The sequence below is a fragment of the Punica granatum genome, chromosome 4, assembly GCF_007655135.1.
Source record: "Punica granatum isolate Tunisia-2019 chromosome 4, ASM765513v2, whole genome shotgun sequence".
NCBI classification, from domain to species: Eukaryota; Viridiplantae; Streptophyta; class Magnoliopsida; order Myrtales; family Lythraceae; genus Punica; species Punica granatum.
This window is the reverse complement of record NC_045130.1, coordinates 16,018,001-16,031,094: the sequence shown is the minus strand read 5'-3', so window position 1 is coordinate 16,031,094 and position 13,094 is coordinate 16,018,001. Positions and strand designations below refer to the sequence as shown.

The following is a 13,094-nucleotide window of genomic DNA, read 5'->3' as shown; positions in this document are numbered from 1 at the left end:
AATGATTGTAAATTACTATTTTTTCGGTGCGTAATTGTAAGTTCTTATTTTTAGCAATTCATAATAATAAATATTTTATATAATAAAATTGGCAAAGAAAAAGATCACATTTTATCATGTGCAACACACGGACTCCTTGATCATTAATTTATAAAATATTTAAATTAATGATTTTTAAGTAATGAAGTAGTACTTTTTGTGTAAGTAAAGTATTTGATATAGTTCACCTAATATGATAAATTTAAAAATTTTGTTCACCGTTAGCTTAAATATTATTAGAAAATTAATTCTACAACTTACCAATCCCGCGACCAAAAAATTACACACATGCAATTGTGCACAAACAAACAAGGTGAGCTGTGATTTGAATAGATTAATTATACTCCGTTGCTCCGTTCTAGACCCATTTTCTTGATCTTGGTCCCCCTAGAACTTTGATTGTAACTTATTGATGACGCCAGAATCCACCTGGAAAGCTTTGGCAAGGACGTCGGCGGCGATGGCAGGTTTCGACCCGAACACAGTATTGGCGATCGTAATGACCCCTGGGTTCTGGCTGCTGAGGGCACCAATAGCAACTGCATTCACCTTCCCCACGTTCCTCTGGAAGTGGACCAAGCCGACCGGGAACACGAATACATCACCCTTGCTCAGGACCTTGGTGATAAGGCGGTTGTCAGGGTTGGAGGTGATGAAGCCGACCTCTAGGGTTCCCTCCAAGATGGTCAAGATCTCGGTGGCTCGCGGGTGAGTGTGGGGTGGGTTGATGCCCCACGGTGCATAGTCGATACGGACCATTGAGATGCCAAGGGTGTTGAGACCTGGAAGTTGGGCCACCATCACCGGGGTGACCCTCGACCCAACCGGGTTCGATGTGTTGCCCAAGAGGTGAAGCCCGCTGAAGAAGAAGTCATTGGCTTGGACAACATTTGAGTCCTTGCAGGACAGCCCGTTCACCAACACTGCGACAATTAAAGGCAGTAATCAAATTGTCAATATACTATCTTCACCTAATCCCTTCATGCAAATTTTAACAAGTTTCATACCGACGCAATTTAGCCTTAACCTATCATTAATTATAGTAAGGACTCTCAGAAGCTGCAACATAGACGTCGCTTCTTGACCATCTAAGTCTATACAAAAATTTTCGAAAGGCCAAAAAAATCATAATCGAACTGTTCAATATGACATGCGACCTCACAAACAAATATAATGGCACCATATTTTATACCTTGGCTACCGCTGTCTGCAACACAAAAATCTTGCAGTGGACTGTGATCAGCTAAGACAACGGAGAAAAGAAGAGCTGTGAGCCCAACCAAGAGAACGCGAGATGCCATCATTCCGATTACGAAAATGAATTATCAAGAGTGAGTGATCTAAGGTCGAAACTGTACTTCTTGGTGAAGAAGCTCGAGCTGTAGTGAATGCGTTTTGTGAAAAATAGAGCTGCGCATGCGCCTATTTATAGGGAAAAGTAAGAATGCTTGGCTAACATAGTATGTCTCCTCTTTTATCTTTCAATAAAGAATTTAAACATAATCAATTATCTCTTTATGTGCCGTCTTGCCAGAGTCAAGTCAAGCAATTCTCTCTCTATTTCCAGCAACATATGTGTACGACATAGAGAGAATGTCTTTCGTGTTAAACATGGGCCGGCTGTATCATCTCCCTGGACAGTATCTGCAATGTTTAAGATTCATTCAAACATGTCAAGTGGGCGAATGATTAATCAGACGTATAGCTAGGTAATTTTCCTGTGTCTTCATCTTGTCTTGTCGTATCGCAGAAATCTACGACGATATGGAACTATTTTCCATTTTACCATTTCTTGCCACATACATGAGGTAGATAGACGTCCGCTACATGCAATCGAGTTGGCACCTGTGTCAATTTTTAAGCACAACCTTGAACCAGTTCAAATTAATTAATTGGAACAGCTATATTCTTTTCTAAATCTAAATAAACAAAAAAGGCTCTTGAATTAGTAACGAGATAACTGAATAGAAACAAAAGTGCATGGAAAGTACAATTGGCGTGAACCCAAATAAGATTGAGCTTATTAATATTATACATGTACATCAAAGTCTACATCAACTTATTATTTAATTAGTTATAGTTATTGGATAATGGCACCAACCCCATGAGATTGAACTCAATCAAACCAAGGCCTCAGTTTGCTCCATGAAAAGATTCAAAGTCCGATAGGGCCCAACCCGAACAAGGAAGTTCTAAGCCTATATATGCAACCCATCAAGGGTGGGGGCTGGCCCAATACTCCACCGATTCAATGTATTTCTCTAACGATAAGCAATACGTTTTAGTGAGGAATCTCGACATCCTCTTTTTCTTAAGTATTTCGGTCCATAGAGGATCCTAATGGGGCTGGTAATGAATAGTGACGCGGAAGATAATAACGGGACCTCAAAAGCTTTACTGATAAAAACCGAACCCAGAACATCATAGTATCCAGGTCGGGAGCCGATATCTCATACATCCATTTGCATAGCTTATATGGGATAAATTGTCTATTTAAGCTTGCTTTTACTATTTCTCTTCAAAACTCCATACACATTTTGCATTTTTTTTTGTTTATAATGAAGGGTGTTTGGATTTTTTTTCGTTTTCAGTGTGAACTATGGTATTCGAAAACTCAATTGGGTCTCGACTAATCCAGTCGAATCGGATTGGCCCACTAAGGGGTAAAACTCTCACAGCGTGAATTTTCTGTATTCACAATGACTCTAACCCGAAATCTTACTTAAATGAAACAAGCGTCGAACCGCTTGAACCAACCCACATTGGTAGGGTATTCGGATTTTGACTGATCAATTCTCGTTGTCCACGTGAGCTACCTAATAGCCTAGTAGGCCTTTTATTTGGTAGGTAAAATCGCCGAAGCGTATCATCAAATTTGACTTCGAAAGAAGAAACTCGAACTGAGATGGCACCTTCCCTTGAAAGCCCATGGGACGGATTCGGATCTCATAGACTAACCTAATAAGAAATATTCTCTTGCATGCATGATTTTAGGATGACTCCAACTTGAGTGTTGCCCAAGGATGTCTTGCCTTTAGATCGCTAGACTAACCCTATTGGTGTACGTACTTTACAATTCGATTTTTTTTTTTAAATGTTGTGAATGATTGTATGTGAAGTGACAAGTGCCAACCACTCACGGGCAGTTATAGATGTGGGAGTGGGATGTTATCTTCAGTCATGCCTGGCTTTGGTTCTACACAATGTGGACATTTTTTTTCTATATGGAAGGTCGCTGTATATAGCTTGTAAGAGTGACAAAACAAACAACCTTGCGGGCCCATTCACGGGGCAATTATATATGTGTTCACCTGCCCAAGAACAAGAAAGACACGTGTTCTCATTTTATAGGTAGGTTAGTGGTGAACGTCCCCGACGGGGAGCGCAATCGATGAGGTCGACTCATCCCGCAGGGCAAAGGTGCTACGCTCCGAGAGGCAATTGGTATCGGGAATGAGTCCCCATCCCGTACGAAAAGTCAAGTTTCATCATGTAGCTGAGCACATTTATGTTACATTTAATTTCAAAGTGAAATTTTAAAATTAAATTTTGATTTTGAAAAATAGCGATATAAATGAGATTCACCCTTTAACTTTGTATGAATTATTTTGTTTTGTTTTGAAAAAAGAATGGTATAAATGAGATTTACCCTTTGATTTTGTATAAGTTATTTTGTTTTGTTACGGATAAAATTAAGTTAAAGTATGATTTTAAAATTCTACTTTGAAACCAAACAAACCCTTAGATTTTTTTCAACTTTATGTGGAGATTTCTTCAACTTCCAATAATAGGTGTTTGAAGTGTCTTTATGAGTTGAGATTGTTGATGACAAAGTTTATGTCAAATCTAATGAGCCGAACGGCAAATGGAAAACATCAATGAGCTGAAAGATGTCTATACTTATTCCGATTTCAAGTAAATGATATGCACACAACTGGGTGTATCATGACCCCAAGTGACTAGTATATTGACAAAAGCTTAATTTGACCTCTTCAATGTGGAGATATTATCCTGTGATATATGTGAATTGAAGTTTTTTTTTTTTCAAAACTCATATATGACATCATTCATATATGACCAATCTTCATATAAAAATGAAATAATAATAATAATAATAATAATAATAATAAAAGAGGTGTCTCTCGATTCTGATTAAGGGAGATTTTGCATGAGTGGACACCACATATATATACATATACACATCTATCTATCTATCTATATGTGATGACAATTGTTTTCTGATATATGTTGATTAGTATAATTAGAGTATGATATTTTTGTATATTTAAACACGGTCCTTATTGAGTTGCCACGTGGGATAACATGGACTTGCCCCGGGTCCTTATTTCGTCAACCGTCGGCTGGTCTTTCTTTCACCACTGCACGAAATTGCATGCGGGGGTCCATGTGAGTGCCTCTCCCTTTCCTTCAATAAATAATTAATATACGTGTATATATATATATATATACATATACTTGAAGCCTCGTTTTATTTCATCAATCGAGTCGATGCTTGACATTTCCTTTTCTGGGTCATGATGCATAACATTCAGAACGTGTCAAGTAGGCTCGTAATCGTCCAATCACATGCAGCCGTCTCAGCTAGAGGGAGTGGATTTCCAAGTTCAGTGTTGTTTTATTAGATACAATTGTTCTGCATATACAAACTCCTTTTGGGGGAAAAAAATAAATTAATTAAAGACCTCGGAAGTGAAGTAATAGTATATAACATCCATGTATCTCTGCACTCCCGACCAAGTTGATTGAAATACTTCAGAGGCAGGCCGGCACAAGATGATTTCAGTAAATCCCTCAAATTAAGCGTGCATGATCCAGTTTTGACTTGCTCAGGGAAATGGACTAATCGAGATATTATGCAAATTGAGTATCATTACTTGATAGTATAACAAAAAAAAAATGTAGATATCTATTCATCAATGATGAAATGGTGAAGGGGCCCTTTACTTGTCGGGACTTACTTATAAATCGTTCGAGATTAGTCAACCAAGTGGATTACATTAAAAGGGTTCATCAACCAGATTTTGCTCGTACTGGCCCTACCTTCCCCGAATTCTCGAACTGGTTCACAATGCGCAGTCACATAATTAGGATTAAATTTTCATACTGGTTCAAAGTGTGTAGCTTAATTACATCAAGTCGTGGACTCCAGTAGGCCTGATAAATGTTAGTAATTAATATCTGATAGTTAAAATTAACGTAAGTTTAGAGAGCAGAGAGCTAATCGGCTGGACTATAGTATGGTAATCACTATAATGTGAATCTTCAGAAGCAAATCGGGTTGTCTTATTACATGTCCGGGAAGGTGAATAGATCGCCCCCAGGACAATCTGCAAGAGTCTCGTGTTACACGTGAGTAATTTAATCTATGGAATCTTCCTTTTTTTTTTTTTTTTGAAATCAAAATTCAGGAGACGAGAATAATGGCATTTGCAATTGGAGTGGAACCATGGTGAGGTGGGCCCAGAGAAACCACGCGACGGTGAATCGGTGATCACTGGGGCTCGTGAGTTTCTTCCTTTTACAGAGCACGCGCTAACCTCGACGTGCTTTTACGACGTGGAGCACCCAATCCTCAGTATTTCCGAGCCGCTTGCTCTGCTGTCGCGCGTGTGGCGCGTGAGAGATCCTGACCCTCCGATGGGTCGCTCTGCGGGTCACCATCCGTCAGATCTGTCAAGCGCTCGGGCCAGACGGCGTTTATTATATTGCAATTTTTTATTTACGATGATCAGCGCAAAAATTACGCGGATTGACCAGAAATACAGGCGAGATTAATGCGTGAAAGCTGTCTAATATTATTATATGAGTTCGCCAACAATTTTGCCCCCTGAAAGAGCAAATTGCCAACGTTTTTAACCCTCAATGAAAGTTGCCACCAATTTCGTCCTTGAAAGTCCATTTTGCCTAACATATTAGTGCGTCCATCTGCTCGTGGAAACCCTTGACGGAAATCCGAAATGACGCTAACATGTACACAAACGGCGTTAGAATATCAATTATTCAATCCCATAAGCGAAACCAGGTTATTGTTAGGTTATTTAGAAATTAAAAGGACAAAAATAAATAAGAAAGGATTAAGGAAACAGGGGAGATGCATGCAGCATGAACTCCGGCTTAACTTGATTCAGAAGTGCGTAAAATATGATATTACGGTATCTTATTCTCTAATCAACTTAACGTAATTCTGACGATCTCATGATACGCCGTTATCAGCTCATTCTTGCTCCTTCATGGGTTTAAGTTTAAGAGGGTTTGACCTGTTTTTCTGCGAGCTGCTATAACATGACTATTTCATGGTGTGAAACATATCAGCGATGATAGCTAGCATGACCAACAAATGGAAAACTGGCCTAAATAGTGGTATTCGACATCATACGCCATCACTGTCTCTCTCCCCGTGGTCGCTTGATCCTCTCTCTCTCTCTCTCTCTCTCCCTGGTCCCTCGAGCAAATGGGACCTTTCTACAATTGGAGAAAAGTACAAGGGTATCACTATAGAATTTTTTTAAAAAAAATCTCGTTGTTTAAGTTGAAATAAATATAAGTAGATTTCTACTTACTTAGGTGGTTTGGTTTCGTAATTACATTTTACTCTCCTCCATTCCACTTCATTCTTCTTTTAATTTAACAATATGATAATTACTTTTTATCATTTTCTTTCATTTAATAATAATTCTAATTTTTCATAACTATTATTACAATCAATTTTTAATAATAAATTTTTCATCAACTTTTTTTGGTGAAAAATTTTCCATCAGCTTTTACATCTATATATATATATATATATATATACATACTTTTCTTATATTTTTTTCCATTTAATAATAAATTCTCACATTTAATTTTTCCTAACTATTATTACAATTTTTCCTAACTATTATTACAATCAATTTTTTAATAATAAGTTCTCCGTCTACTATTACCTATTTTGTCTCTAATGACCGGAGTGGAGTGGAGTTGGATTCCAACACCAAAACAAAACAAACCCCATTTTTTAACTTGACTTGACTAGTCAGTTTAAATCATTTTATGTTTGTCAATTCAATATGAGGACTTACATGGTGCTATCAAACACCACCTTAATGATCCTGGCTTACTATAATACGATGTGGATTAGTCGAGGAATTCGAGACTAGTGGAGTCATAATTAGGCGAGATGCTCGCTACATCAACTCCAGCTTAACACGTGATTCTGAAGTGCAGAAAACATGACATTATAGTATATTGTTCTCTAATCAACTTTACGTAGTTCTAACGTTATCAGGATACGATGTAATCAGCTTGTTCTTCCTCTTTCAAGGGTTAACTTTAAGAGGGTTTGCTCCATAATCGGCAAGCCGCTATGATAAGAAGAAGGCACTTCAGGGGTTGACAGCCATATCAGCCATGGACGGATCTAGGAATTTCGTCCAAGGGGGACAAAGTTCAAAGAGACTTTATATCTTAGAGTTAAAGAGGAGCAATACGGTAATTTCATTGTAAAAATTATAAACTCGATAAAATCTGATAGAAAATTTGTAAATTTTCCCGAGTCCAAGTGGCGAAACCCCCGACAAAACAAAAATCCATCCCCGATATCAACATTGATAGATAGCACGAACGGAAAACGAAAAACTCGCCCAGTGTGGTATCCGATGTCGGGGGCCACCGCCGCCCCTCTCCCTGCAATCAATTTGTTTTCTCTCTCTCCCTCACTCTCCGTCTTCTGTCCCTCGAGCAAATGAAACCTTTCTTAAATTAGAGAAAAGTACAAGGGTATCACTGTAAAATTTTAAAAAGTGTCTCATTGTCTGAGTGATTAAGTTGATATATAAGTAGATTTCTGCTTACTTATTTTTAACTTTACTTAGCTTATCATTTTAAATCATGTTATGTCTTATCAAACAAATTTAATCTGATTAAGTGTTGAAATTTTAATAAAAGTACTTATTTGGTATTATCAAACACCAGTTTAATGTTCTTGTCTTGCCATAATACGTAGTGGACTAGTCGAAGGAAATCAAATGTAATTGTGTAGTCATACCTAGACTAGACGCACGCCTCCTTAACACTTCAGCTTAACGTGATTATAAAGTGCCGAAAACATGATGTTTGAGTATCTTTTTCTCTAATCAACTTAACACGATTTGAACATTATCTGAATACGTTGTAATCAGCTTGTTCTCCCCTCTTTAAGGGGTTAATGTTGAGAGGTTTTGATCCGTGTTCTTAGAGCCGCTATGACACGAAGAAAGTACTTCATGGGGTGACCAGCAATTCAATCATCAATGACAGGCAGCGTGACGGACAAATAGATAATCAGGCGCATCTTCGCAGAAGGTAGTAATAAACATGATTGGGCAGCCACATATACTATGTTCATAACTACTACCATTCGTGTGATACAACTCTTATCACATCGATCATTAATTTGCCGTCAAAATTACCCCTTTTTTTTCCCTTTCTTTCTCCCGCAGTTTTAGGATGCAATGCAACTATAATTTGGGTTCTCTCTCGATAAATTGGAAAATGAACAAAGTGGAATTGACCAAAAAAAAAAAGAAAGAAAAAATCGGGTAAGGGTCAAAGGGAGAGAAAAATCTATGGGAAGGGCTGTGGATTCGGTCCAAACAAAAAGGCCAACCTATGACTAACACCACTCTGTCAATCAAACGACCAAATATCGCCCACTCATCTCATCTCCACCTTCAACGCAACCCCTCCCCCCATCTCTGTCTCATTGATCATTAGTACTTTTTAAGTTTTTTTAATTCAAACTGCAAAAATTGTAATTTTCCATATAAGGAAGAGAGAGAGAAAGAGAGAGAGAGAGAGAGAAAACCATTCATAAACTCTTCTTCATCATCTCTACCGAAAAAGAAAAAAAAAAACTCTTCATCATCATCAGCATCATCATCAGCCATCACCAGTTTGGCCTCCATTTCAGTGCTTCTCTTTCCCCTGACCTGAACCAAACTCTCTCCACCCCTCAAACCTATCCACAACCAATTCTTCATCTCCATCCTTAATCTGAGGTAAACTCTCTCTTTTAATTCGACATGTTATGTTACGATAACTCCATAATCGGTCAATAGTAACTCTTTCCGTAGCTAGTACGTACTATATATATACAGTTGAATTAAGTTCTTGAGGTTAAAAGGTTCGGAAATATTAGAGGAACACAGGAACAATCGCTGCTGCTAAGACCAGAATACACGACTAGTCGTACAAGAAGTACGTGACAATATAAATGATGTTCTTTGTTCTTGCAAAACTCACATGATTATTTCTATATGGTTTTGGTTTTTTGGGGGGTCCCTACGTTGAGTAATTGTACATATCCTTTTGATGGGCAGGAATATTTAATGGAGTGCATGGCGGCCGCCTTGAAACCGAGCCTCCGCGGCGAGATGGTTGCGTCGGCTTACCTGATGGGCCAGCACTCAGCCAGAGAGGACAGCTGGTTTGCGGGCCTTGGCGGCGGAGTGACGGCTGTTGCCGGGGAAGACTTCTCGGTGGACGACCTCCTTGACTTCTCCAATGGAGAGCTCGAAGGAGGAGAAGAAGGGGAGGAGAAGGAATCTCTCTCTGTTTCTTCCGCCGACGGCATAGACGACGACAACAACTCGAATTCCGGCAGCTTCTCTTGTACTGGCTCTTCAGATGATTCCGAGTCTATTTTGGCCGGCGGGTTAGCCGTCCCGGTAAATTCTTTTTCCCTTTTCTTTCATGTTAAGAGAATTTTTAATAGAATAATTATACTTTAATGACAATTATTAAAAGGTTTTTAGTTTCTTCCAAAATAAAATTTTATTGTTTAATTAAGAAATTATTAGTTTTTTAATTTGAATTAATCTTTTTATTAGTATTTTTCCGAAATTAATTGCAATTAATAAAAATGGAATTTAATTTTGGTGATGCCTTGCAGGATGATGACATAGCCCAGCTAGAATGGGTATCACGCTTTGTGGATGATTCCCTCTCGGAATTCCCTCTCCTTTACCCTACCCCAAAGTGGAAAACAGAGAACGATGTCTCCAAAATCCGGTTCCAACCGGTTTTCCTAAAACCGCCCCGTTTTCCGTCTCCCGTTCCAGTCAAAACCCGGAGCAAACGGCCAAGGACTGCAAAGCAGCCATCGACGTCGCCTCAGCTGTCGGAGTCATCATCAACATCCTCATGCTCTACATGGTCCTCCTCAAGCATGGAGTGCTTGTTGACTATTCCGCGAAGACCGGAGGGAAAACGAATTAAGAAGACAAAACATACGGTTCAAACCGGTTCGGTCTTATTCCAGAGGAAGTGCAGCCATTGTGGTGTCCAGAAGACCCCGCAGTGGAGGGCTGGCCCATTGGGAGCTAAGACACTGTGCAATGCGTGTGGAGTCCGTTACAAGTCCGGCCGACTTTTCCCCGAATACAGGCCGGCCTGTAGCCCAACATTCTCGGTCGAGATTCATTCAAACAGCCATCGGAAAGTGTTGGAGATGAGGCGTAAGAAGGACGTGGCTTGAAGAGAGGGTGAGTTGAACCAGACGGTCCCGGAGTTCTGCATGGTCTAATTTTAGCTCAAACCGGACGCCAACAATAAAGGTAGAAACTGATTCGAGCATTTTAAAATGATTGAAACTCTGTAACGATAAACATAAGAGATTTTTTTTGGAGGGTTAGTGATTCGTTTAGATCTTAGAATTGACATTACTGCTAATCAAAGGGAGAATTAGGGTTTAAAAGGTAGTCGAAGGCGATATTGTTCGTAGTTTCAGTCAGTATTTCTAATGTTTGCTGGAGGTTAATCAAAGACTAGCTCAGGGCTTATGCAATACCAAAAAAGAATGCTTCTGTCATCTATACATCTTCTACCCATCGGGATTCCCCGCGTACTAACTAAGCTTGTCAGTGATCAATTGGCCATGTTATATAAACATAGATATCCAGAGTTTTAGAATGATCTGACGGCTCCAATGGAATCACACGACACGTATCATGGTGTTGGATCCTTCGACATGTGACTTTTCCGAGAGAGTGCGGGACGGGGGGAGTGCACGTAAAGGCCGGATATTCTAAAAAAAAACAATTGATTGTGTGGTGTTGGTTTGGGTCTTGGATTGGTTTTGTTGCCTCCCTTCCCTGGTGGGTCCTCTAGTGGGTGGGGGGGAATGGCAAATTGAAAAAAATATCAGTTCCCTAATTGACCCAGAGTGGGTGCCGAGTCGTTGCAATTGCATGGCCCCACTCAAGTCTACAACCCACCAAATAAAAAATAAAATAAAATAAAAAATGTAGAAAGTTATTTGATATTAGTCAAAGTAATATCCTCCACCTATGTCTATCCATTCAATTATTTTATCAAGTGGCTCCTACGAGGTCTTTTTCTTTCTTTTGGTTTTTGGGTCAATTTAATTTAACAATCGACTGTTTGGCTATTCAAAGAGTCACTCTCCGCGGAGCGTAGTTCCATTTAGATTAGTTCATTAACCGGTGGCAGTGGGGGCAGCCCTCCCCCTTTAATCCTTCCTCTTTGGTGGTGGTTTCTCATTTACGGCTATCTCGCCTCCTTCTCAGCGACAACATCCTCGCCCACCACATCAAAGATAGCGCCACTAGCCCGAACAATCCTACTTCCCGCCTGCTCAAACTGACATTTTGTGGCTTTGCTTTTTCTTTTTCTTTTTTTGTTGGTTTTGGATAGGATTTAACTCCACAATCGCTGGTTTGAACCTATCAAAGAAGTCTTGGCAGTTTTAGTTTGACTATTTTAGGTTTGGACTGTTTAGAGTTAGGTTGATTGGCTTTTTATCTAATGGTTGTGATCTGTGGTGGGATCTTGCGCCCGGATACAAATCCAAAACACCTTACTAAGGTTGTGTTAGATTACTCCAATAAGTGTTGAAATTAAAATTTAAACACTTAATTGAATTAAGCTTGCTTGATAAATTCAAAATAAAAGTAACTTAACTTAATGATCAAGTTAAAAAAGTGTTGAATGAGTAAGTAAATGAGAACTTGCTAAATGATTCAAGAGTTTTTAGCTTATTTGCTTAGCTGGGATCTTTTAATCATTTTTGCACCGATGCCCCTTAACTTTTGCAAAGTTTACAAGTCAGTCCATTTGGCTTTTAGAGAGAGAGAAAGAGAAAGGAAGAGGAGATGAAGGGTGACGGGTGATGGGCGAGGAAGGATGGCGGTGGTGGTCGCTTGGGCAATGGTGGCCGAGATCAAGACCATCACGGCCCCAAATCTCCCTCTCTCTCTTCGAAAGTTGAAGAAAGAAAGGGACAATTAAGGGCGGTAGTGACCGAGTGGCCCCGATCCTGGCCACCACTGCCCAGGAGAGGTCGCCAACGACCCGTGACGACGCCGGTGACCTCGATTAGAGCGATGGTGGTCGAAATTGGGGCCATTACCGCCTCCTTCCTTCTCCACCCTCTCCGATCTCACTGTCTCTTCTTCTCTCTTTTTTTTTAGGGTAAATTGCACTGGTGGTCCAAAATGTTTTACAAATGTTTCATGATGGTCCAAAAAGTTTTTTTTGCTACATGATGGTACAAAATGTTTCAAATTTGTTTCATGAAGGTACAAACCGTCAACTCGAGCTTGACGCCGTCAAGCCGACGCTGACGTAGCTACTACGTGTCACCTCCTTGCTGACGTGGCCGAAAATTTTTAAATAATTCTAAAAATTTTAAACTTTTAAAACTTTTAAAAATAATTTTAAATTTTAAAAACTTTTAAAAATAATTTTAAAAAATTTTAAATAAAAAAAAAAAAAAATTAAAAAAAAAAAAAAAAAAAAAAAAAATTTTTTAAAAAAAAAATTTTTAAAATTTTAAAATTTTTTTTTTTTTTCTAAATTTTTACTCTTTTTTGTATTTTTTTTGTATTTTTTATATTTTAAAAAAAATTTAAAAATTTTAAAAAAATTTTAAAAAATTTTCAAATTTTCAAAATTTTAAAATATTTTTTATTTATTTTCAAAAATTTTACTCTTTTTTGTATTTTTAAAATTATTTTTTGTATTTTTTTGGACTTTTTAAAATTTTATTTTGTCTTAAA

The 13,094-nt window shown here is 38.6% G+C and overlaps 2 protein-coding genes across 3 annotated transcripts; one reads left to right on the top strand and one right to left on the bottom strand.

The window, feature by feature from the left end:
* Positions 1–233: 233 nt before the first annotated feature.
* Positions 234–1,410, bottom strand: LOC116203444 (putative germin-like protein 2-1). The gene is made up of 2 exons (XM_031535173.1): positions 1,232–1,410; positions 234–962 (listed from the first exon to the last, which is right to left on the bottom strand). The coding sequence occupies exons 1-2, from the start codon at positions 1,341–1,343 to the stop codon at positions 427–429; spliced, it is 648 nt and encodes a 215-aa protein (XP_031391033.1). The 5' UTR covers positions 1,344–1,410; the 3' UTR covers positions 234–426.
* Positions 1,411–8,730: 7,320 nt separating this feature from the next.
* Positions 8,731–10,891, top strand: LOC116203442 (GATA transcription factor 5-like). Of its 2 annotated transcripts, none has more exons than XM_031535170.1 (3): positions 8,731–9,074; positions 9,396–9,743; positions 9,968–10,891. In XM_031535170.1, exons 2-3 carry the CDS (start codon positions 9,405–9,407, stop codon positions 10,550–10,552), a joined length of 924 nt encoding a protein of 307 aa, XP_031391030.1. In that variant the 5' UTR covers positions 8,731–9,074; positions 9,396–9,404; the 3' UTR covers positions 10,553–10,891. The 2 variants fall into 2 exon arrangements, with proteins under 2 accessions (XP_031391030.1, XP_031391032.1); XM_031535172.1 differs by lacking the exon at positions 8,731–9,074 and adding an exon at positions 9,113–9,273.
* The last annotated feature ends 2,203 nt before the right edge of the window (positions 10,892–13,094 follow it).